This window comes from Choloepus didactylus, chromosome 7 (assembly GCF_015220235.1).
Source record: "Choloepus didactylus isolate mChoDid1 chromosome 7, mChoDid1.pri, whole genome shotgun sequence".
Classification (NCBI taxonomy): domain Eukaryota; kingdom Metazoa; phylum Chordata; class Mammalia; order Pilosa; family Megalonychidae; genus Choloepus; species Choloepus didactylus.
Window position 1 is genome coordinate 489,533 of NC_051313.1, and position 25,037 is coordinate 514,569.

A 25,037-nucleotide genomic window follows, 5' to 3' on the forward strand; every position below is an offset into this window, starting at 1 on the left:
GTTCTCTTTCTTACATGGGCGGCAGTTGCACGTGTTCGCTTTAAAATTGTTCTTAAAATGTAAATCTATGCTGTGCGCTCTTCTCCATGCATGATGGCGTAGAGGAAATGCCTGGTCTAATGGTATCTAGCCAACTGGGCCCCAGCGTTGGGCTCAGACAGGAACCGTCTCCATGGGAGTGGCACTGAGTTCAGTACATCCTGACTCAAATCTAAGCGTCAGGGACTTTCCAGAGCCCCTCAGAGCAATGTGGAGCTTTCATTATCCAACCATGCATCCCGCCCTGCAGCAGCTACGTTTCACCACTGGGGCTCCACAGTTCAGATTTTAGTGTCAGTGGTTACAGGGCCTGAGTCCTTCTCTGCCAGCAGTTGCTTTTATTAGCGTCACGTCAGGAACGGGGGATTGCCACTGTAAAGGCTGACCAGTGATGTTTATAAGAAATAGAAGGGACCATGGCTTTGAGTCTTTGAATTTTAGCCTTTCTGAATTTTTCGCCCTTTGTTTTTCTGTAAAAGAGGTAGTTAAACAAAAATCCTCTAAACATTTTAACAAACTGAAGCAGAAAATGACTGAATATTCCCGTCCCTTCTCAGCCCACAGTAGGAATAGAATTAGGAGAGCTGGTTGAATTTTTAATATTTTACGCCAAAAGAAATGCCCGCAGGTAACTCTTAGCATCCGGCTGCAATCGGGGAATGAATTAATCATGAATTAACGGTGATGTCGGGCGGGACTCAGAGCAGGAGTGCAGATCAGATAAGCAGGGACGTTTGCTCCAGAAAACGATTTCACCCCACGTTGGCCTCCAGGGGATGGGCTGTCTCCGTGGGCCACGATCTAAAATTAATGCAGACCCCAAATCCCTGGTCCCAGAATGGGGCCGGATAAAAATCCCGACTCAGGCCGCCAGAAGCACATCCTGGAGAAGCCCAGGAGCCGGTGATGGTGAATTCGGTCGCTGGGAACCACCCACCTGCCTTTGTCCGGAGCTTCCCGGTTAGCCCCGTCCAGGCTGGCCCGAGCCCACCAGGGCCACCCGCCGCTGTCCCTCCTCCCCGCCGCCTTCCTGGGAGGCTGGAATTTCCTGCGCCCGCCGCGGCCTGGTGCAAGCGCCTGCCCGGCCGCCCTGACCGCCCTCGCGGCCCTTCCCCGCACCCCCGGCCCCTGCCCCCGGCCCCGGCCGCCCTGACCGCCCTCGAGGCCCATTCCCCGCACCCCAAGGCCCCTGCCCCGGCCCCGGCTGCTTCTCACAGCAGCGCGCGGGCTGCACACGTGGGTCCATCAGCCAGGGCCGTGCCGGGGGCTGCACGGAAGGACACGGGGCCCACGGCGCCCAGCTAGCGGCTCCGGGCAGGGAGCCCCGCCACGGAGGGGTTTGGAGAATAACCTGCGCAGCGCCGTGGGCTTTGGGTGGGGGTCCGAGCCGGCACTCCCTCACTGTTTCATGGTGACGTTTTCACTTCTTCCTCTCACAAGGTGTTCTGGGCAACTGCAACGTTCTCAGGCACGGTCCTGGCAAAGGCCCTGTCTCAGGTTTGTGCAGGAGGGGGGTGAGGGCAGGAGGGGAGGGCCAGGAGGGGAGAGGAGGGCTAGGAGGGGGACAGAATGGGAGGAGGGGCAGATGCTAGAAGGGGGGCAGGAGGCTGGCAGGAGGGGGGAGGGCAGGAGGGGCAGGAGGGGGGAGGGCAAGGAGGGGGGAGGGCAGGAGGGGAGGGGAAGGAGGGGCAGATAGGGGGGAGGGCAGGATGGGGGCAGGTAGGGCGAAGGAGGGGGGAGGGCAGGAGGAGGGAGGGAAGGAGGGGAGAGGGCAGGAGGGGGGAGGGGCAGGAGGGGAGAGGGCAGGAGGGGGCAGGAGGGGGAGGGGGCAGGAGGGGGGAGGGCAGGAGGGGGCAGGAGGGGGAGGGGCAGGAGGGGAGAGGGCAGGAGGGGCAGGAGGGGGGAGGGCAGGGGGAGGGAGGACAGGAGGGGGAGGGCAGGAGGGGGCAGAAGGGGGGAGGGCAGGAGGGGAGAGGGCAGGAGGGGGCAGGAGGGGGAGGGGGCAGGAGGAGGGAGGACGGGGAGGGGGCAGGAGAGGGAGGGGCAGGAGGGGGAGGGGCAGGAGGGGGAGGGAAGGGGAGGCAGGAGGGGGAGGCGAGAGGCAGGTAATGTTCAAGGCTGCTCACACACTTCACCTAACTATTCCTAATTTTTCAGTTTCATAAAATCAGTGTATCCAACCCTCATTATGCAGGCTTCTTACTTTTAAACATCAGATTTGCTGACAAAGCACTGCTGTTTTGTGTCATTACTGGGCTGCATAGAAACCTTACAAGTGGGTGTTAAAAACAGAGAGACGGACCTGGGCAAACTCCTGGGGACCTGGAGAGGCAGGTGCTGTCAGTAAAGAAAGTGCCAGGAGACTTGAGGTAGACAGAGATTGGGAGGGACAAAGAGGGAAGGTTCCAGAAAGGAGCCAGCCTTTAAATTGGCCCAAAAGGACCTTCAAGGTTTCCAGGGCCAAAGGGTCCGTAAAAGAAGGTCCCAGCAGCCTGAAGGCCGTGGGAAGGTGGGCTCCAGGCTGGCGGGGCCGTGAGCCCGAGGGCAGGGCCCAGCTGAGGGGCACAGGGCCGGCCTGGAACAGCCTCAGGGTCCTGGAGACTTCAGTCCCCACACGCGGGGGCAGCTGGCCGAGAGCATGTGTGATGTGTCAGGAAGACGACAGACTGGGGAGTCCACACTGGGAAAGAAAGGAAGAAGGAGGGAATATAGTGAAGGTTATGAAAACACTATTTAAAAAAAAATAAAACTACTTGGATTTTGAACTTACACCATTTGGTAAAACACATCCCATGTGGACTGAGGACTTTAAAAATGGGGATGGACTCTGCAGAGGAAAACAGCGATGGCTGTTCACCTGGTGTTAATTGGGAAAGAATGTTCCACACATAAAGGCAGTAAAAGTGGCGAGGGATGTGACTAAGAGACGCAGCGGCTCCGTGGCCAGGCCAGAGCTTGCCGAGACTCAGCACAGGCATCCGACTCCCCTCGATGCACGTCCCCGTCCAGCCTCAGCCCTCGGAGCCAGCCGTGGGATGCCACAGCTTAGAACAGGGGGTGCGGGCATGGCGGACAGGACCCTACCGTCCCCCCGAGTGAGGGGAGACTGGGCGGCTGTCTCAGGAGACAGGAGGGAGGAGAAAAGGGTGGGAGGAAGTGTGCAGCCTGGCCCAGAGGAGGGAATGGTTTCGGGGGGATGAGAGCGAGGAGGGGTCTCGGTCTCCGCTTCCATTTAGAGCTTTAGAAAGAGACGCCTCTGTGCAGCCACATGGAGGTCAGTCTGGAGGGTCAGCGGTCAGGGACAGCTTGGAGGGAAGTCTCAGGGACAGTCTGGAGGGTCAGTGGTCAAAATCATCAATGATAAAGTAAAAGTCAACTTACAGATAAGGGGAAAATCCAGAGGCAAAACCAAGGGTTAATATCCTTTAGTTATACCAACTCTTTCAAATAAATAAGAAAAATGCTAAGGCTTCAGATGAGACATGAGAAAAAAAAGCAAACCCAAACAGAAAACCCAAATAGTCAATTTATAAAAGAAGAAATACAAATGGCTAATGAGCACAATATACATAACAAATTGATCAAGAAAGGAAAATTACATGCCATTTTCACTTAAAAGAGGAAATACTGACACAAGCTTTCTGAAAAGCGATTAAACAATAAATTTCAAGGATGTTCAAGATGTTTATATCTTTTGATCAAATAATTTCATTTCTAGGAAATTATCCTAAAGGACCCACTGGAAATGTGTAACATAGTCATCAATTAAATTAGACATTTAATTGAGCCCCTACCATGTCCAAGATGTGTGGAAGGACTTGAGAGCACACAAAACTGTCCATTTCAACACTTTTCGCAAGCTTTCGGCTCACGGGTGAACACCTCATGAAACAACTGAGCACCACCGTTTCTTGTCTTCTAGTTCAGATTTTCACGCAGTCAATAAAGCCTTCTTCTTATGACTGTTTTAAGTCCATGTTGAGGCTCGTCTGGACACAGTGAACAATTCCGGGGCACTCTTCATTAAACTGAAAAACCCTTTGGGCCCAATCCTCCTCCTCCTTTCAGTGACGACTCAGCTCTTTCTATTGGCAAAGGCAAGTGCAGACTTCTCAGCCCTCGCTTCCCCTGATGGTGCCTTGGGGTCAGTTTGTTCCCTTGGCCCAGGGACATCATGGCCATAGAGGGACCGGCCTCAGGGCCGTGGTGGACCAGAGCTCAGACAGGGACGGAGTGGGGACGTCAGCGAGACCAGCCCTCTCCATGGTGGACCAGAGCACAGATGGGGACGGAACGGGGACGTCAGCGAGACCAGCCCTCTCCGTGGTGGACCGGAGCACAGATGGGGACGGAACGGGGACGTCAGCGAGACCAGCCCTCTCCGTGGTGGACCGGAGCACAGATGGGGACGGAACGGGGACGTCAGCGAGACCAGCCCTCTCCGTGGTGGACCGGAGCACAGATGCGGACGGAACGGGGACGTCAGCGAGACCAGCCCTCTCCGTGGTGGACCGGAGCACAGATGGGGACAGAACGGGGACGTCAGCGAGACCAGCCCTCTCCGTGGTGGACCGGAGCACAGATGGGGACAGAACAGGGACGTCAGCGAGACCAGCCCTCTCCGTGGTGGACCGGAGCACAGATGGGGACAGAATGGGGACATCAGCGAGACCAGCCTCAGGGCCGTGCGGACTGGAGCTCGGACAGGGATGGAGCAGTCTCTGGTTCACAGAAGGACCCAGGTCTCCTGTGGGGCCACACAACGGAGAGGAGATGGTGGGAGGTGGGAGTGGTTATTTCCGGCAGTGGAAGCACCTTCGCAGGTGCCAGGTGGGAGGGGACGGCTTTGGGGAAGGGAAAACTGTCGGAGGTGGGTGCCAGGTGGGACACGTGGAGCTTGCGTCAGGCCACCCAGCACCGTGGCTGAATTATGGAGTCTGGATTTCATCCTACAAAGTCCTCAAGACAGTGAACAATTTGCAGAGGTGCAAGATATGATCCAATTTTAGGGTTACCCAAGAACTCATGGATACTGTGGATGGGAGGTTTGAGGGGGAAAAATTGGAGGCACAAATGCCAGATATAATTTTTGCCCAAAAAGAGTGAAAGTGGTTAGGGCAGAGGAGAAGGGCTCGAGGAGGCGGTAGGACCGACTGGACTCAGAGACTTCCTGCTCGGTCCAACTCCCTGTGCCGTGAGTGTCGGGCGCTGCACTAGCAAGAGGGTGTGGAGGCCGGGGAGGGGACGGTGGGGCTGACGCCACGAAGGAACGAGCCAGCCTTTGGCTGAGGAGAGAGGCTGCCCCGCTGGGGTTCCTGAAGGCGTCGGCTGTCACGGGTGGAGAGCGAAGCCCCCAGCACAGGAGGGAGAAGGCCACCGGGGCCTCGGGGGCTCGGACCTGGACGGTTGGCAGGGGCTGCTGAGCGGCCGAGAGTGAGCAGGGCCAGGAGCTGTGGGGGGCCGAGCCATCAGGAAGGGCCCCAGAGTGGCGATGGCCACAGGGCATGCCTGGATCTGTCCCATTGGGCATCACAGTCTCTCCTGATATTTGCTGACCCTTTGAAATCTAAAACCCATTGCCCCCGAGTGGCACAAGGGGTTCCCGAAATCCAAATTCCCTGATGCTTTCCATGAGTGCTTCACAGGTTTACAACTAAATCACACATGCACAGACGTGAGGCTGTGGAGGGTGGGATGCTGTGGAGGGTGGGATGCTACAATAAGCACATCTCAGCATTATTATCACTATTTTAAACCATCAACTCACTGCAAAGGCCTCTGGAAACACTTTTATAAAAAGCAAATGCTCTTGAAAGCAGTGACATGAATAGACATTTGCACACCAATGTTCATAGTAGCATCGTTCACAATTGTCAAGAGATGGAAATAATTCAAGTGTCCTTCAGATGAGTGGATAAAGAAAATGTATATACATAAAATGGAATGCTATGCAGCAGTAAGAAGGAGCAAGGTCCTGAAACATATGGCAACATGGATGAATCTTGAAGACATAATACTGAGTGAAATAAGTCAGACACAAAAGGAGAGATACTGTATATTACCACTTCTATGAACTCCCTGAAAAATGTAAAATCAGTGTCTTATAAGGTAGAATATTGGGGACCTAGTGATTGACAGAAGCTAATGAATGCTAACCTAATATGTACAGACAAAATGAGGGTGAACTTAAAGGTATGGAAATGGACAGGGGTGAGGATGGTTCGTTAATGGGATTATAATTATCAGAGCTGCAGTGAAAGCAAACAGGATGGAAAGGGGTTGTTTAAAGGTGTGTATCCCACAGATTAGCTTTACAAATATAAATAAGTGCTTGCATAATCCACCTTCTAAGGTACAGCGCTGTACAAAGAGTTGACAAGAGTGATATATGGGAAAAACTACCTATTGCATATTATAGAATATATTTAGTAGGAATAACTTTACCAGTACTACAGTAATACTAGGGATAAGTAATTAGGGGCTGATAAGAGCTTTGGGGTGTTTTGGGTCATGATAATTGTTTAAGATGGAGCATGATGATAATTGTACAACTAAGTGAAGATAATGTGAGACTTTATCCTGGACAGAATATGCGTTATGTGAAATTAGGAACCACCTACTTAATAAGTCAAGCCCTCAATCTTGAGGTTTGCTCTTCTGGAACTTATGGCCATAAAGGGGAGGCTAAGCCTTCCTATATTTATGCCTAGGAGTCACCTCCAGAGAACCTCTTTTGTTGCTCAGATGTGGACTTTCTCTCTCTAAGCCCAACTCTGCAAATAAATTCTTCACCCTCCCCCTGACATGGGACAGGACTCCTAGGGGAGTGAATCTCCTTGGGGACATGGGACACAACTCCCAGGAATGAGCTGGCCCTAGCATTAAGGGATTAAAAATGTCTACTTGACCAAAAGGGGGAAAAGAAAGGCAACAAATAAGGTTTCAGTGGCTAAGAGATTTCCAATAGAGTTGAGAGGCTATCCTGGAGGTTACTCCTATGCCAGCTTCAGCTAGATATGCCAAAGGGCCATAGTATGATAAGCCCAAATAAACAGTAGTTTCCAAAACCCTGAAGAATAGCCAGGTCCCTATCAGAGAATTTATAAAAGTTTCACTCACTAAGCTTACTTTTCAGAAACTTAAATCCTCCAGAGTGTTCCTATGCCAGATATAAATCCCCAAACCCAGAGGCAACAGCATTTTTGAGAACATCAACCAGGCGCAGCCCCCTTTTCCATAACGTTGACTGTGGGATACTGATTACGTGCTTCGACTTGGCGGGCCTGGGCTGGGGGACCTGATCAGCCCCTGGGGAGGGTGGTGGGCACGGGCGACAGCGCCCTCCACAGCCCCCCAGGCCTGAGAAAGTGAGGCCGGAGGCAGGCCCCATTTCCTCACCCAAAATACCACCGTTAGGGGAGGCTTGCCGGAGGGAACCGCCTTTTCCCCCACCCCCTTATCTTGCCCGCACACTCCCCGTTGCCAGTGCAACTTCCACCACCGCCAGTGCGCATGCACCGTTGCCAGAGCTACTCCCGCCCGCTGCAACAGCTTCCGCGTTCTCTCAGAACCAATCCTAGCCTTTTTCCCCTCAGCATTACCATTTAAGGCCCTTACACCCCTACTCCAACCCCGCCCTTCTTGCCAGCCTATATAACCTGTGCTCACCCCTGAATAAAGCCCCTTTTTGTTCTACCCCCACTGGAGGAAGAGTGTCTTGTCTTTCCCTTCTCGCCGCCCTCCACACCTTGCACGCCACCGCCGGGGACCTGGCCAAGTCCCCCGCCTCGCCCTCGCCTCCGGGAAAGAGCCCCCGCCGCCGGTACCCTCAGAGCAGCGCCGAGAGCTGAGGGTTCAGCAACCGGCCGCCATCCCCCCAGACGATTCAACTGCGACCGCAGTTGACACCCCCTTTCAACATTTCAACATGAACAAGGGAGGGTGGTCGCTGCCCAGACGTCCCTGAAGATTGGGAAATTGACTAAACTAGAGAAAGGGGTAGCAACAGACAAGAAAGGATTTAACAAAGGTTTATGAAAACTGAATCATTAATTTTTTGCTTAGTTGCTAGGGTATTAGAATAGCTAGAAAGAAAGAGCTGAAATGGTGGAAATTTAGCCCATAAAATTTTTTGAAATTTGCTCTATAGCCACTTATTAAATTGTACCACTTTTATGTATATACATTATATTCCACAATAAAAAAATGAAAAAAAAAAGCAAATGCTCCTATGTTCAGATACTGACAGTTCTAAAAAGGTTGAACGGTGTCTCCCAGCTTCACCGCACATCTGGCACAGTTTTGCAAGTCTTAGGAGGCAGCAGTTTGGAAACAGCTCACAGATGTCCTTCCTGAGCCCGGTTCCGGCTCCGAGCAGCAGAAGTCTGGAGAGCGGATGTGTCGGCCACACGGGTCCCTTGGGAGTTTCTGCTCCTTCTCATCCGTGTGATCCCAGAACCACGGGCCCAGCGCCATGGATGAAAACATATTGGGAAAATCTAGTTCCATTCATCCTACTTGAAACAGCTGCATTCCACCTGGAACCGTGACCGGGGTTGGGAATTGAGAGTTATTGTGAATTCCCAAATGATCGCGGGCGGCCACAGCCACGAGCAGGGGAACAGATCCCATCCAGAACCTGGGACCCTGGGTCAGAGTCACCTAAAAGAGAAGCACAGGGCGCCACTGGCCACCGCAGGGCCTTCCCACTGGGGACGCGGCTCCGGCCCTCCTGGGGTGGTTGCCGGCCCCAGTGGAAGGCCCATTAGGGGGGCAGGTCAGTAGTCAGGACCCCATGAGCAGCTGCTGCTGGTGGCTGGGAGGGGCCCGCGCTGTCCCACGTGCTCCCGAGCGCCAGGCCTGGTGTCCTGCCTGGCTGTTCGATTCCGCCTCCCTCCTGCCCCCTGTAGCCCACCTTGGCGGCCCCCAGCCAAGCTCCAGGGCCCATTTCTGAGCCGGACGTCCCTGCCACTCCTCAGGGGCCCGGTGCTGGAGGCGGATGATCTGACACAGCGTAAGGCGTTGTGGGCTGTGCAAGACACAGCATTAGCTGATATCTAATACATCTGTGTCTCTGTGTCTGTATCGACGTCTACATCTACGTCCCAGCTAACAGTCCGCAGACCCATAAAGCATCTGGTCTATCAGTGCTTCTCCTACTTGAGTGACCCCAAGGGTCTGATAATCGTGATTATTTGGGGTGTGCAGACCCCTGCCCCCCCCCCCCGGATTTGTGACAGAGGAAGGGGACCAAGAGTGCGGTTTTAATTAACGCCCTCCTCGTGTAAGTCCACCTCGGAAAACATGCCAGGAGAGTCTCCTCGTGGTTTTCCTTCTACATGATTCGCGCACTCTGACTCCCAACTACCCCGCGTGGCTGGTGTTGCCCATGTGGACGTCTGTATCTGTCACTCGGCTGGGAAGTCTCTGTCAGCCATCCCCTTAGCACAAGCCAGGAGTTTTCCCGCAGACGTTAATTTTTTCTGCCCTGGTATCTGCACTTTACCAGATTTGGGCAGAAATAAGCAGTGATTTGGTAATTTTAAAAATGGAAGATGGCTTTCTGATTACCGAGAGTTTGTTCTCTTAGGGGGTCAAGGCATATCCACGGGGAAGAGTATATTCCGACCACAAGCAGCGGAATGAAATTCAAAGTCTCTGCCTGCCCCTGATCCCATCTGGCTCTGAGCGGATTTGAAGACGGACGGCCCCTCTGAGCAGGAGGTGGCATCCAGGCCCGAGGCGCTGACGGACAGATGCACGCAGATTCAAGGGGAAAGGAGAAAAGCAAAACAAAGCACCCGAGCCCGAAGGGACTGAGCTCCATTTTTGAAAAACAGCTTTGGTAAAAAGCCTATGAGATTATAAAAACTAGGGTCATAGAAAAATTGGGGACAAGTCATTCCAGATTGTCCTAATTTCAAAGAATGACTTTTTTTTTCACGCTGAACACACAGCGCATGGGGCCTGGCTACTGTCATTTTCCAAATGGAGTGAGAAGCAGATTTTCTTACATTTTTTGTCCTTGGCTTCTAAAGCTCTGCCTGTTATGTGTAGACTTCCAAGCAACTGCAAAAGATAAAAGCCGCCTTCATGTGGGGTTCAGGTGCGTGGGAGGGAGGGACAGAGAAGTTACCACCGATAACCTGCCCAAATTAGGTGAGCACAAGCGGTGAGCTAACAGGCATGGAAATTATTATTTTTTAAGTTACAATTTAACGGTTGAAAAGGGAAAAGGCAATGAAGCGGGTGGGTGGCGAGTCCACTCCCACCTGCAGGCACCTGGGGAGGGTCCGCTCACAGCCAGATTGGAAGCAGAAGGGGGTCCCGCGGGAGACCCTGCTCAGGAGGCCAAGCCCCCGCCGGGCGGGCCCTTAACCCCTGGGCACTGCCGGTAACTCAGGCACCCGCTGGTGCCTGCCAAGCTGAGGAAGGGTCTTCTGTACATTTTTCTATACTTTCCCTCAAAAGCATTCATATTTATTAATGTTGGCGTGGTACTGTTTTCCCCTGCAGAGAAAAGGAAACGTTCATCTCAGCATCCTCTGCCTTCCCTCCTTGCTTTAATTAACAATTGCTCAGTGCCCTGAGGGCCGGCATTAATTAAATGATTAAAAAATCCTTCAGGAATAAGGAGAGCTGATATTTTCCTTGTTTTAAGCCTGAATGTGGTTTTAAGATTTATTTTGTTGTTGTTGTTGTTTTTTTATGGTCCTCTCCTTGTGATTGAATTTGTTTTCTAAAGATTTGGTTGTTTTTATGCAAATGTAAGATTTTCAATATAGGAAACAAAATCTTGTGATGTTTTATTAATTCATGCTTTCCCTGGTCCTTGGTAAAGAGCTTTCATACCATGGGAGTGATGCTTTAATAGGAAAGATTCCAAATATTACTACCTCTTGCAACTGGGAAAAGGTACATTTTGGTAATTTCTTTTTCCCATTGCTTGAGAAGAAAGTAAAGATGTGTTTGGGGATTAGAGTTCGCTGAGAAGCAGATGGAGAAGATAACTAGCATGTGCAGGTGCCTCCAAGCCCTAAGCTGCAACTTATAAGTTCTAATCACTGTTTTGGCCACTGATAGAATTTTTCTCCTTTTAGTCTATGAAAAAAAACCAACAGATTAAATGAGACTATAAAGGGACCAAAATGATTCCAAAGGTGGCTTAATCAAAAAAGAATAAAACGTTCTGCAGTTTTATGGAAGGTTATAAACCTTATGAAGTGAACTGGGCTCTGCGGATAAAATGCTGCTGGGAAGGCATTCCGGAACCTTCCCGGACACAGGCACAGCCCCTCTGTCAGCACCAGGGTCACATGGAGAGGCAGACAGGCACTTTCACGGCTCGAGTCCCTTTCGTTGCAGTTTCTAAACTCCATTACCCATGTTAAAATATCACAATGCAAACAGGAATTAACTTTTAAAAAATTCTCTGTGTTTGAGCAGAATGATGATACAAGGCTTTGTCTTTATTGTTCCTTGGAGGAAAATGCTGGGTGAGTGGGCTCCTCCTTTCCCCTCTGCTACCTCCCAGGCTCCACCTTCCACCTGCCACACACCCACTTCGGGACCCCTGCACCCCCAGCCCCCGCCCCACACCCCCACCTCGGGGTCTTCCTCCACAGCCTGCAGCCCCTGCCCCACACCCCCATCTCAGGGTCTCCCTCCACAGCCTGCAGCCCCCACCCCACACCCCCACCTCGGGGTCTCCCTCCACAGCCCCCTGCCCCCCATCACTCTCCTCTAATCTCCGTTGCTCCCTGGGCACCCCTGGCTCCTCTGTCCTGTTCCTCAGAGATTTCGACCACTGTGGCTTCAACCATGAGGCAGTTACCCTGAATCCCACCCATCGTTCCTGACCTCTCTCCCGAGCGTGTACTTCTACCCACTTTTTGAGCTTTTGACTTAAAATACCGCTAAAATCATGAAAGCAGCATAAACACATTATGATCGGTCAGACAATTAAAAAGGGGAAAGTATCACCATTTCAAACCTCCCATATATCACTTTGGTGTATTTCATATTCAAATTTTAACATCGTAATTGTTAATATCTTGGGTCATATGCTGCTTTTAAGTCTAATATTAAAGCCAAGATGTTTGCATGCTGCCACCCAGCCACTGTATGAAACTGTAATGTATCTTAGTAACACTGACCAAGTGGACAGAGCAGAATTCACTTTCATTCCTTTGTAGTCTCATGTATGTCTAGATAGACTCTAATATGCAATTCTGAGTAATGTGGTCTCACGTACTTTCATGTATGTGATTATTTCTTCAGAATAAAGTCTCAGAAGTGGAATTGCAGGTTAAAGTTTGTGAACACCTATATGTGTCTTAAGATACTTATTTATCATATAGATCTTAAGACATGTTTGCAACGTCAACATTTGTCTCAAAGGATGGTGTTTTTTGTTTGTTAATTTTTTGCTTTTTATTTTAAAAACAATTTCATAGTGTAACAAAAACTGCAAGAATACTACCAAAATCTCCTATATCCATTGTCCAGCGTCTTGGGTCAAGTTTCGTAATTGTTCTACAGTGTTTGTGTGGCTGTGGTGCTGATCTGGAGCTCACACTCCTGGGTTCCTCAGCCTCGCCATGGCTTTCACGACCTTGACTTTACTGAAGGTCACATGTCTAATGTCTCCTCGTCTGAACTGTGATAAATCTAAAACTGATCTTACTGTCTTTCTCTCAAAATCAACTCCCACTTCACTCCTATTTTAAAACTTTTCCTCTTGCCAAATTAAGTACTATCATTTGACTGTCACTAAATACCTCTGCTTGTATGTCCCTTTTTTCTCAAAAGACGTGGCCTTTGCTGAACTCATCGGCTTCATCTCACAACCTTCCTGTCTCCGTGGATAACCTCTGCGTGGCCCCGACACCTGCCGGGCGCCGTGGTGGCTGGTCACCTGCGCTGGAAGAGGAAGGAAGCAGCTGTGGTTCGCGCTTTACATGTTGTGCTAAATAATTCAATTATCTATGCCTTCTTTCTGGACTATGTTGTAGCATTTTAAGACTCTAGCCATTTTAAAAGCTTCTTGATAATCCTGGCACTAGCTAGTTCTTTGTATACAGAGAGCACCAAATAACAGTTTGTCCATGAAGCTGATAAGTTACCCTGGGACTCTGAGCATCCCTCCGCCTTCCTCTCTCAATGTGGCATGAGGTTTTCTAACCATCACCATCCAATTTAGAAAGCTCTGGCAATCCCCTTAGCTGTCCTCCAGGAGGTGGCAGGGCCAGGTGCACTGATCCAGCACAGGAAATAGCTCCTGAGCACCCGACACTGACCAACCTCACTTCATACAGGAAAGAACCACCGGGAAGCAGGTGTGGAAAACACAGCCGCTTAACTAAGGGCTCTGTGTCCTAAAAAGCTGAACAGATTGGCCGTTCACTGGGCTTCCAGTCTCCACAGGTAAGTAAGGGCAGGTTAGAGGCCCCGGAGAGGAGGCACACGGGTGAGCTGTAGGTGCCGTGTGGTGTGAGGCAGACACACGGACGCTGCAGCAGATGGCTGGCCTCACATGCAGGCTCCACAACCCCACTTCCCACTGGTAAAGAGCTCCTGCCTCAGAGCTGAGTTGTAGTCAATGAGTTAGTACGTGCGAAGAGCTTGTAACCAAGGGTGGCAATAGATGACACTCTCCTAAGGAGTCTCAAAAACCTTAACTAAATGCAGTCAGTTCTGGTTGTTAATGTAATTGTGGAGTCAACCGATACTGACTTCAGTTCTGTGAGCTGGGAGCCCACTCCCACACATAGCTCTTAGTCCCAAGGCTCAGGTTCCGGACGGGACACAGACGGGCTCAGCCTCTGTCCAAAGCCGCCTTCTCCCACCGGAACCCCAGGCGAGTGCTCAGCGACTAGAAGATGGAAGCTGTCTCCGCCTGTGTTCATTCAGCCCGTGGCAGACGCCCCTCAGCAGACAGCTCCAAGTACGGCCATCCTGAGCTCCCAATGCTGTGCTACTTTAGATTTTTCTGCATTTTATCACATTGTAACAAAACTCTTCAATTACTTTCTTCCATTCACTTGCCACTTCAGGTCAAATATGGAAAAACCAAATACTCAATCTTTTCTTGCTCATACATAAACACCCATAACTGTGAGGAAGGCTTCACTACCGAGGGTTGATAGATTTAGCACATCGGATCTCCACTCATCCCCCCAGGACCTTCTAACTGCTCTTCTCTCTGATATTGTCAGGTTCTAAGATAGATCATTTGTTTTCATACAACCAAACAATTACCTAGGCAATCATTAACTCAAGTCTTTTCTTTTTCTTTCTTCTCTCTCTCCCACTTTGTCTGGCAATGGTCCTTAGGGCAATGCAAATGAAGAAACATCTGTTCATGGAAATCCACGAACATTTGGTAAGAAAGGCAAGAGTCCATGGTATTTGAACCAAGACTACCCCCACCTCCATCCTCCCAGCCCAGTGAGGCAGGAAGTCTTCTCCAGACAGCTGAACCAACAACCCAGGGCTCCCCCCACCCCCCAGCTCCCAGTTGCCAGCATTTCTCACCCTGCCCCCAGCTGCCAGTGACTGAGGTTAAGTCCTGGGTAAGTACAGTGGAGAGGCAGGGGCTCCCTTCTTCTGCCCACCCCCAACTCAAGCAGCTGTACTGAGAACACTGGGGCCCCGATCACCCTTCCCTGGCTTGTGAGGTGGTGGTTCCATATCCCCTCCACTAAGGGCCCAGCTCCAGGAGCAGGGTGGCTGTCAGAGAGAAGCTTCCCAATGTCCCAACCCACAGCTGCAGAGTCCTGTCTCAGAGATACTGCCTGGGGGAGAAGCAGGCTGTAAAACAGCTAGTTCCTCATCTCATTCCAGACTCCGTTTTAAACACTGTGGAGAAGTTTAAAACTAAGTGCTCTCTCATAAACACTGGAGGTTGTGGTGGAGAGAACTGGGAGGAGATTGTGGATCTAAGGAAGATGCAGCCTAGACTGGCTTGCAGGAGGGATCTGGGGAATATGACCACTGGGAGAAGCCCTCCTGGGGACTGACCTCAGAAGTTATTCCATCCAAGGAGGCACAGGTGGATTAGATTAGTCTGTAGAGGAATCTATGCCCCGGGGCAATGTCATAAACAATAGAGCAACTGCCTTCAGTCAGTGGAGTGGAGCAGCCCTGGTCAGGGCGTGGAGGAGAGCATCTCCGGGTGAGATGGCAGACAGAGCTGCACCTTCCTGGGGCAGTGTCCAGCAGCAGCCTAACACTGTGGGAGGGGAGGTAGATGGCACCAAAAATGATCCAGCCAGTCCCTATGCAATAAACAAGCAAACAACAATAATGGACCCTGGAGGAGGAGAAACAAGTACCCAGAGTTGCCACAATATATTATCTAGAATGTTCAGTTTCCAACAAAAATACTAGGGGGCATGCAACAAAACAGGTAAGAGTGACTTTACGCCAGAAAAAAGCAGGCAGCACAAACTGCCTGAAAGAGAAAGCAGATGTTGTATTTAACAGGAAAAGATTTCAAAGTAGCCATTATAAGTATTCTCACAAAACTAATGGAAAGTTTGAATAAAGAAGTATAGGAAGGTATGATGACAATGTTGAAAAGTTGAAAAGTACAATAACTGAAATAAAAAATTCACTAGAGGGGCTCAGCAGTAGATTTGAATTAGCAAGAAGAAAGAATTTGTGAATTTGAAGATAGAACAATAGAGATTAGGCAAGTGGAAGATCAGACAGAGAAAAGAATGAAGAGAAATGAACAGAGCCTCAGGGAAATATAGGACACCACAAAGCTCATCAACATGTGCATAATGGGAGAGCCAGAAAAACAGGAGAGAGAGAAATGAGAAGAAGAAACATTAGAGGAAATAATGACTGAAAGCTTTCCAAACTTATTGAGAAACAATAACCTACAAATCCAGGAGGCTCTCCAAGTTGATTAAATGCAGAGATCCATCAACAGACATCATAGGAAAAATGCTGACTGTCAAAACAAGGAGAAAATCTTGAAAACAGTGAGCAAAAAATGATGTGTCACTTACTAGGGAACCCCAATAAGATTAACCACTGCCTTCTCAGAAGAAATAACGGAGGCCAGAATGTGGTGGGAGAACACAGTCAAAGTGCTCAGAGGAAAAACCGGTCAGCCAAGAGTCCTATATCCAGCAAATCTAACATTAAAAAATGAAGTTGAAATAAAGACTTTCCTAGATAAATAAAAACTGAGAGACTTCATTGCTAGCAGACCCACCTTACAAGAAATACCAAAGAAAGCTCTTTAGGCTGAAAACAAGTGACCCCAGATGGTAATTACTGGTAAAAGTAATTATGTAATTACAATAGACATTATTATTCAGATTTCCTTCTTTCTTCTCTTAACTGATTTGAAAATAAGTTGTATAAAATAATATGTATATAATGTATTGTTGGTCCTATAACATACAAAATATAATATATGCATAATATATTTGCCAATAACAACACAGAAGACATGGGTGGGAGCAAAGTTGTAATGGCCAAGGAAATGATGACCAATGATAAAATGATAATTATAACAATATATTGTTAACTTTGTAACATTAATAGTTAAAATATTTATAATAATAATACCAAAAAAAGGAGGAAAGGGAAGAGCTTTATAGGAGTAATGTTTCAATTATTACTGGAATCAAGTTAGTAGAAATTTGATGCTGATTTTTCTCAGCTGTATATAGTAAGCCCTAGAACAACACAAATTGAAAAACCAAATAAAAAGAGAAGACTAAAACTTGAATCATACCTGTGCGGTCTTACTTATTACGTCCTGAGGGGGGGGGGGGCGGCCGGTTGCTGAACCCTCAGCTCTCGGCGTTGCTCTGAGGGTACCGGCGGCGGGGGCTCTTTCCCGGAGGCGAAGGCGAGGCGGGAGACTTGGCCAGGTCCCCGGCGGGGGGGCGTGCAAGGTGTGGAGGGCGGCGAGAGGAAAACAGGCGGGACGCTTTTTTCAGGAGGGTAAAACCAAGAGAGCTTTATTAGGGGAGAGCACAAGGTTATATTGGGCGATTAGAGGGCGGGGTAGCTGTAGAGGTCAAAGGCTTGGATTGGTTCGGAGAGGGCGCGGAGGTTGATAGACAAGGAGCGAGAGTTGTTCTGGTAACTGCGCATGCGCACTGACGGTGGGGGAGTTGCTCTGGCAACGGGGAGTGTCAGGGGCAAGATAAGGGGGTGGGGAAAAGGCGGTTCCCTCCGGCAAGCCTCTCCTAACAGTGGTATTTTGGGTGAGAAAATGGGGCCTGCCTCCGGCCTCACTTTCCCAGGCCCGGGGGGCTGTGAAGGGCGCTGTTCACCCGTACCCACTACCCTCCCCAGGGGTGGCCGATCCCCTGGCCCAGGCCCGCCAAGTCGAAGCACGTAATCAGTGTCCCGCAACCTGAAAGAGGGAGTCATTACCACCATCCTTACTGAAATAAAATATTATAAAGAAATACTATGAAAAATTATGTATTAACAAATTAGATAGCTTAGATGAAACAGACACTTTCCTAGAAAGAAACAAAATACTGAAACTGACACATGGAGACATAGATAATCCGAATAGACCTATAGCAAGTAAAGAGAATGAATCAGAAATTTTCCCACAGACAAAAGCCCCAGCCCAGATGTCTTTGCTGTTGAATTATGCAAACTTTCAAAGAATTAGCACAAATTCTTCACTAAGTCTTCCAAAAATAGAAGAGGAGGGGACACTTACCAGCTTTCTGTGACCTCAGTTTTCCCCCAATAGCCAAACAGATAACTTTTCACAAGAAAAGAAAACTATCACTATCTCTGATGAATGTGGATGCAAAAACCCTCAAAAAGTAATAGCAAACGAAATCCAGCAACATATAAAAAGAATCATTCACCACAACCAAAATCCAGCAACATATAAACAGAATCATTCACCACAATCAGGATATATCCCGGGGATGCAAGATTGGTTTCATATCTGAAAATAAATTCATTTCATACATTATATCATAGTACAAAAAGCAAAAATGACATGATTATCTCAATAGATGCAGAAAAAGCATTTGACAAATTCCAACAACATTTCAGGATAAAAATATTCAACAAACTAGGAAGAGAAGAGAACTTCTTCAACCTGATAAAAGACATCTACAAAAACCCACAGCTAACACCATACTTCCTGGTGAAAAACTGTATGCTTATCCTCTAAGAAAAGTATCAAAGCAAGGAAGTCTGCTCTCACTACTTTTATTTAACTCTTCATTGGATGTTCTAGCCAGGGAAATTAGGCAAGGAAAAGAAATAAAAGGCATCCAGATTAGAAGGAAGAAGTAAAAGTATCTCTAGTTACAGATGACATGATTTTGCATATAGAAAACCCTAAGGAATTCACTTTAAAAACTATTAGAACTAATAAGTGATTTCAATAAGGTTCAAGGATATGAGATAAATATACAAAATAAACTATTTCTATACATTTGCTATAATGATCTGAAAATGAAATTAAGAAGATATCTCCATTCAAAATAGCATAAAAAGGAATAAAATACTTAGGAATAAATTTAAATAGAGTGCAAAACTTACACCGCAGAAACTATAAAAATTGTTGAAAGAAATTAAAGACAATATAAGCAAGTGGAAAAACATTGCATGTTCATGGACTGGAAGACTTAGCATTGTTAAGATGATGTTACTCCCCAAACTGATCTACAGACTCAGTGCAATTCCTATCAGAATCTCAGGTAGCTCCTTTGCACAAATTCACAAGCTGATTCTAAAATTCACATGGAATTGTGATGGACCCCAAAGAGCCAAACCAATCCTGAGAAAAAGAATAAAGTAGAAGGACTCTCACTCCCACTTTCAAAGCTTACTGCAAAGTAATGGTAACGCAGACAGTGTGGTATCGTCAGGACACAGACATACAGGTTACAGAACAGAACTGCGGGTCTGGAATTGAACCCATACATACGTGCTCAGCTGATTGTCAACAATGGTGCCAAGGCTACTCAACGGGGAAAAAGTCTTTATAAACAAATGGTGCTAGGACAACTGGATAGCCACACGCAAAAGAACGAAGTTGGATCCCTACTCTCACCATATACAAACATTAACTCAAAATGGACCAAAGGCCTAAATGTAAGAACAAAATCTATAAAAATCTTAGAAGAAAACATAGGGATAAATCTTCACAGCCTTGGATTTGGCAAAAGATTCTTAGAAATGATACTAGAAGAGGTAAAAACATGTGTCCATAGACATGTGTCCATAAATGTTTACAGCACTATTCATAACAGCCATAATACTCGTAATGGAATATTGTTTAACCATAAAAAGGAATGAAATAATGATACATGCTACAACGTTGATGAGCCTCGAAGACACCATGCTACGTGAAAGAAGCCAGTTACAAAAGACCACATTCTGTATGGCTGTACTCATCTGAAAGTCCAGAATAGGGAAAATACAGAGACATAAAATGGCTAGTGGATTTTAGGAATAGGGAGAGGAGGAGGGCTCAGGGTGGGAGAGGAGTGACAGCTGAAAGATACGCTGCTTCATCTTGAGGTGAAGGAAAATGTACTAAAATCGACTGTCATAATGATTACACACATCAGTCAACAGACAGTCCTGAAAACCATGGGACTGTGTTCTTTACATGGATGAACTGTATCGTATGTGAATTATATCTCAATAAAAATATTTTTTAAAAAGTGAGAGAGACTGATCAACAGAAAAAAATGTTGCCTTTGCTATGATGATGTCATGCCTAGCCTCCTTGATTAATTGGAATCACTGAATATTTATTATACACCATGTTCTGTAATTATTAAGGATCCAAAGACTAATGATCCAATTTCTGTCTTCAAGAAGCTTTCAGTCTAAATGAAAAGACAGATATGCATACGTGCATACAACCAACCACGCTGCTACGTAAAGCAGAATCCAGCAAGTGCAGGGTGAGGGTGTGACTGGTTCCGGTCGGAATTCAGATGGACGCTTGTAAATCCGCCATGAACCAGCTTCCAAAATTAAAGGGAGAAGTACCTGACTGTACAGTCTGCCTATTTCCTTAAAGGGGCCTACCAGCTAATTGCACATCCATGTGGAATCCACAGAAGTTAATAGGGTTAGGTGGTAAGCTGCAATTCCAATAAAAGGAACCCAAAGAATGGGAGAAAACTGAGAGATGAAACCAATTTTTTAAGAGTGAATGTTTCCAAATCAGACAATGAAACAGCAAAAAATCAAACCAAACCAAACCAAAGCAACACTCCCTCCCTCCAAATAGAGACAGACATGGTCCCTTCTAAGGGGTGACCCTCTCACCGTCCACCAGGACCACTGGGCCCCACAAGCCCTGCGCACCCTGCTGGGACCCCCTTCCTGGGGGTCAGAACCAAGGCGCAGGCTTGGCCGTGTGCTGTCAGCGCACACTTCCCCCTGCACATCCGGACACGTGTGCTGGCACGCAGGAACGGCTTCTCCCAAAGCATAGAATCCTGAGCAAATTATCGAGTTTTTTGCCCAGGATCATCCCCACCCAACAGGCCACATGAAGTGAGACGGGGAGCAAAGAGCCGCTTCTGCACATTCTGCGGCAAAGAACCCTGCTCCCCACGTCTGCTGGTGACACGTATTCCAGGCTGTGGACACACGTGACTGGCCCAGGGCCCCGAGCTGATTTTCCCGACCCCTGTCCCTTGTTTCCAGTGGACGCCGCCTGGCACCGGCAGCCCCTTCCTCGTGCTCTACCTTTTACCTCGGTCGGACGGTCAATCTGCTGCTTCCTGCCCAGCCTTGCTGCGCAGAATGGCCTCCCTCTTAGAAATATCCTCCTCAACTGTCTGCTTTATGTGCATTCATGTTTCCCTAAGGGCTGAATCAGCCTATCCTGTCATCCTAAAATGAACCTAAAGGGGAGCAGATAGGGACCACAGTTCATTTATTATGTTAGATTACCAGCCTTGGGACCCAAATAGGATGGGTAAATTTCCAACTTTAACAACCTGCAGGATCAGAGAAAATGGAATTTGTTGCTATTGTTCAACATCTCTCAAGTGACAGGCAGTAAGAAAGCTGCCAAATCAGAATCCATCTAAAAGAATCTTTTTTTCCCTTGGGAGTGACTGAAAAGAAGCACAAAAAGATGTCAGTCTCACAGATGGATTGCTGCTATTTAGGATTTGCAACCAGAAAACAAGTCCAGGCTGTGGATCTTGGTGTGAAATTGCAAGTCTTCTATCTATTTCAGGAGCTCACGTCGAACAACCTCTTTTACTCCCCAGTCGGCCTCACTTCTCTTACCCACCCAGCTCTACCTGGTGAGAGCTGGTCAAGGACAGTGCTAGAATTATATTCTTCCAGAGTTTCCTTTTCCAGCCATTTAAAAAAAATGTAGCAATTTACAGGAGCTGAGGTCCTCATAAATGCATGTGGCTCTCTGGTAAAGGGGTAACCCCTAAGGATGGCTGGCACCCCTGAAAGGGGAAATGCTGGGTTCTGTGCCTGGTGCCAGCCTCCTCCCGAGCCTCTGTCCTCCGGGTCTGGCTGCCAGCCGGGGGTCTGGGCTCCTGCACCCTCCGTGGCCCCTTCCCTCTCTCCTTTCTCTGGGCTGCCTGTGTGAGGCCTCCACCATCACCACAAGCCCCCCCACCCAAACCGGCAGCTCTGGGCAGTCTCTGGCATTGGCTCTGAATGTTTGGTGTGGAAATTTGGGAAACTGTGCCAGATTTGAGGCACCAATCTGACATCAAATCATCTGTTCACTAGACTAATCTATCAAACACACGAAATTCCAAATATCCTCTTTTAGGGTCTCAAAATCTTGTCAGCTTAGTCTGTGCTTCTTTCTCTCTCTATATATATATATACCTGTATCTATATCTATAACTATATATAGATATAGATATAGATATAGATAGTACCTCTGCACTGGCAACTCTAATTTTTACCAGAAACCTGGACCGCACAGGCAGGAAAGAAAGTTATTTTTTTTAAAAAAAGGGTGAGCAAGAACAAAACCTCAAGCTAACAAATAAAAAACCAAGATATGGGAAAATAAAAGTCAAACCCAAAACATCCAAGCAAGGGGAAGAAGTGTAGTTTCTGGAGTTAAAAACTATCGACTATTTCCCAAAAACATAAATGCAATTTTATGTTCAAGGGAACTGTTATTCATATTTTATGGGAAAAAAGAACTCAAGCAAACCAAAATGGAGAAGAGACTCCAAAATTCTGTCATGCAAATAACATTCACTGGAAACAAATAATGCCATCCTGCAACTCAGCAAAATCATGGGTAAAAGTTCTCTTTTTCCCAGCATTCAGAATAATCCACAAGGGTTGTTTGCTTTACACACACTTAGGTTTTACAGGCAATCTCAGGACTCAATTTCAAATAAACATCTTCCTTGGGTAAAACTTTAAAATTTTAAAAAATGTACATTGAAGCAGAGGTTTATTTCCAGCCACTTATAAGCCTCAGAATCCCACAGTCATTAGCTTAAATTGGTATTATATTTTTAGCAGTTGCTTTACAGGATTTTGTTCCATCAACAGATGTACAAAGAAAAAGATATTTTAAGTGACTCACTATATCATAGCTGGAAACAACAAAACATTTAAAAGGTGTTTTGTACAACACATTGTGAGTCACCAGCTGTTTCTCTGACCCACATAGCAAATCCTGCACCAACAGGCGGCTGCCCAGAGGCCCAGCTCTGAATCTGTATTGCTGTCACATACCCATCTGCCGCTCCTGGGGACGAGGCTGCGAGAAATATGAAGGGAAATTGCTCCCATTAAGGGACAGCTACGTTCATTTCTGATTCTGTAAAGCCACGAGCTATCCTGTGCATGCTAAAATGATGCCTAACTATAAAAAGAACCCATTCCTCTCTGCCCAGATATTAATAAACTCAGCAGAATAATGCATAATTTCCTCTTCCCAGCCCTATGCTTAGCCTTCCTGTGATGGAGCTAACCAAGTTCTTTTTGAGGCCGCGTGGAAGGAATCCGTCCTCTCAAACACACGGCAAAGGCCGCCAGCACAGGCCCGTGGTAACAGCCGCCGGCTCTTTTACCTGGTGTCTATTTCCATCTAGAGAGCTCTCCCTCCAAAGGAAGGGCCCCTTTCAATTGGGAATCAGATTCAGGGAATTTTCTGCATTTTTTATTTGTTCTCCAAATAAGACTGCAACCATTTTGGGGAAAGCAATTTCAAATTTTAGTTCATTTTCTAAGCCAAAAATAAGCTTCCCTTAATGGGAAGCAGTGTTTGTCTCCTCCAGGCTTCCACTTCTGTGCACAAACAGCAGAACCCAGACTTTTAGGATATGTTTGTGATGCTCCACAATTTAAAACAGCCTGATTCAAGCCTAGGCTCACAAAGCACACCCCCAAACCAAAACCATTTACTTGTCTACTTTTCCTGCACACCTGTCTGTCTATCCACCTGTCCATCCATCCACCTGCCCATCCATCATCTACCTATCCATCCATCTACCCACCCATCCACTCACCCACCTATCCTTCCACCCATCCTCTCATCCATCCATCCATCTACCCATCTATCCATCTATCCATCCACCATCATCCATCCATCCATCCATTCATCCGTCAGCTTGCCCACCCACCCACCATCCACTCCCCCCCTTGCACACCTGTCATGTACCTGGAGACAGAGCCACGTGCTGACCAGACAAGATCTCTGCTGTTACAGAACCTACAAGGTAGGGGGAGGTGGGATTGTCCATACAAGATGTTGCTTGTGACAATTACTGCTGTTATTTAAGAGGTTTACTGTATTTCTAAGTTTTATTTAGTGGATTCCTTGCCATGAAAATGTCCAGGGGCGACATCTTCATTTTAAGAGTATAAAATATACTTATAGAAGCAAAAGATGATACTTGTCTTCTAGGATACAGTCTGTAATTACTCTTAAACAGAAAAGAATAACATAAGGATTCATAAATTTGTTTACTATGTGATGATACTAACTATACTGATGGAGCATAAAGAAAGAGGATGCCTGTAAGATGAATTGTTGACCCAGTATTTCATTCAGAAAAAAGTAAAATAAATTATTGTGGGTCTCAGACACACAGAAAGATGGTGTTAAAGGCAAAACTTGTTGAGCAGAAAATGAATCCAATAGTTTCAGCAGCAAGAGCATCCCGGGAATAACACGGCATTCGAAGCTTTTAAGATCCTCATAGCATACGACATCCCCTTAGGCCCTTTCAATCCCAACTCTGCCCCATCGTCTCTTGCTTTGGCGGTTTTTCAGTCAGGAGGCTGCAGAGTCATGTGTCGTCACATCATCACCTGAACTACCGGCTCCGCTCAGTCGCTATGCAAGCGGCGCTGCTCTGCCGCGACTGCGGGGAACGGAGGGTCCGCACGCGGGGAACTGCGGCCGCGCCCCCCACCCCACGCCTGCGTTCAAGCGGGAGGGCACCTGTGGGGGCGGGCGCTGCCTCGGGGGCCTCGGGGCCCCAGGACACACGCTCCGCCCCCGGTCCCCGCCCAGGGCCGCGGGCTTCGCACGGTGGGTCTGAGACGCTCCCAGCCGGGGGTCTTCTCCGAGGGCAGTTTTCTAACCCGCGGCCCCAAAGAGGCCCCCAGCAGGACCTCTTCCCTCTGCAGCCCTGGGATCTAGAAATGCGTTTTGTAATTAGGGCTCATGACTATGGAAACTCATGAGGTTTGGCCTTCTTTTTCCTCCTTCTTCATAACTTCCCCACGGCTCAAGCTCCCGGAAAGAAGAAGTGAGTGGGGGGCGGGGGCTCAGCTCGGGGCAGCTGTTCTTATGACAGCACAATTTTCCCGTCCTCTTCCGGCTCCTTGGGCATGTTCTATGGAAACAGTGTTGACAGCCGAGCAGCTCTGGGTTTCTGACAGTGATTCTAATGAATAACTTCTAAGAGGTCCACAGGGGCCCACAGGTTCCCCTACTGGCTGCTCTGCTAAAGCAGGACCGCACAGAACAGCAGGGAGTGCTCTCTCATTCCAAATGCGTCTCAGTGTGC

General features: G+C 48.1%; 1 protein-coding gene across 2 annotated transcripts in view; it reads right to left on the reverse strand.

Moving 5' to 3' along the window:
* Positions 1 to 25,037, reverse strand: part of SAMD5 (sterile alpha motif domain containing 5) — a 521,996-nt gene that overhangs the window by 61,426 nt on the left and 435,533 nt on the right. The window contains exon 3 of one of the 2 annotated variants that reach the window (XM_037843638.1): positions 12,835 to 12,960. The exons of the other annotated variant lie outside the window; for it this stretch is intronic. Within the exon in view, the coding sequence (XP_037699566.1) occupies positions 12,952 to 12,960 (9 nt within the window). The 3' untranslated portion in view covers positions 12,835 to 12,951. Of the gene's footprint in view, positions 1 to 12,834; positions 12,961 to 25,037 lie in introns of those variants that run through there. 2 annotated transcript variants of the gene reach the window in all.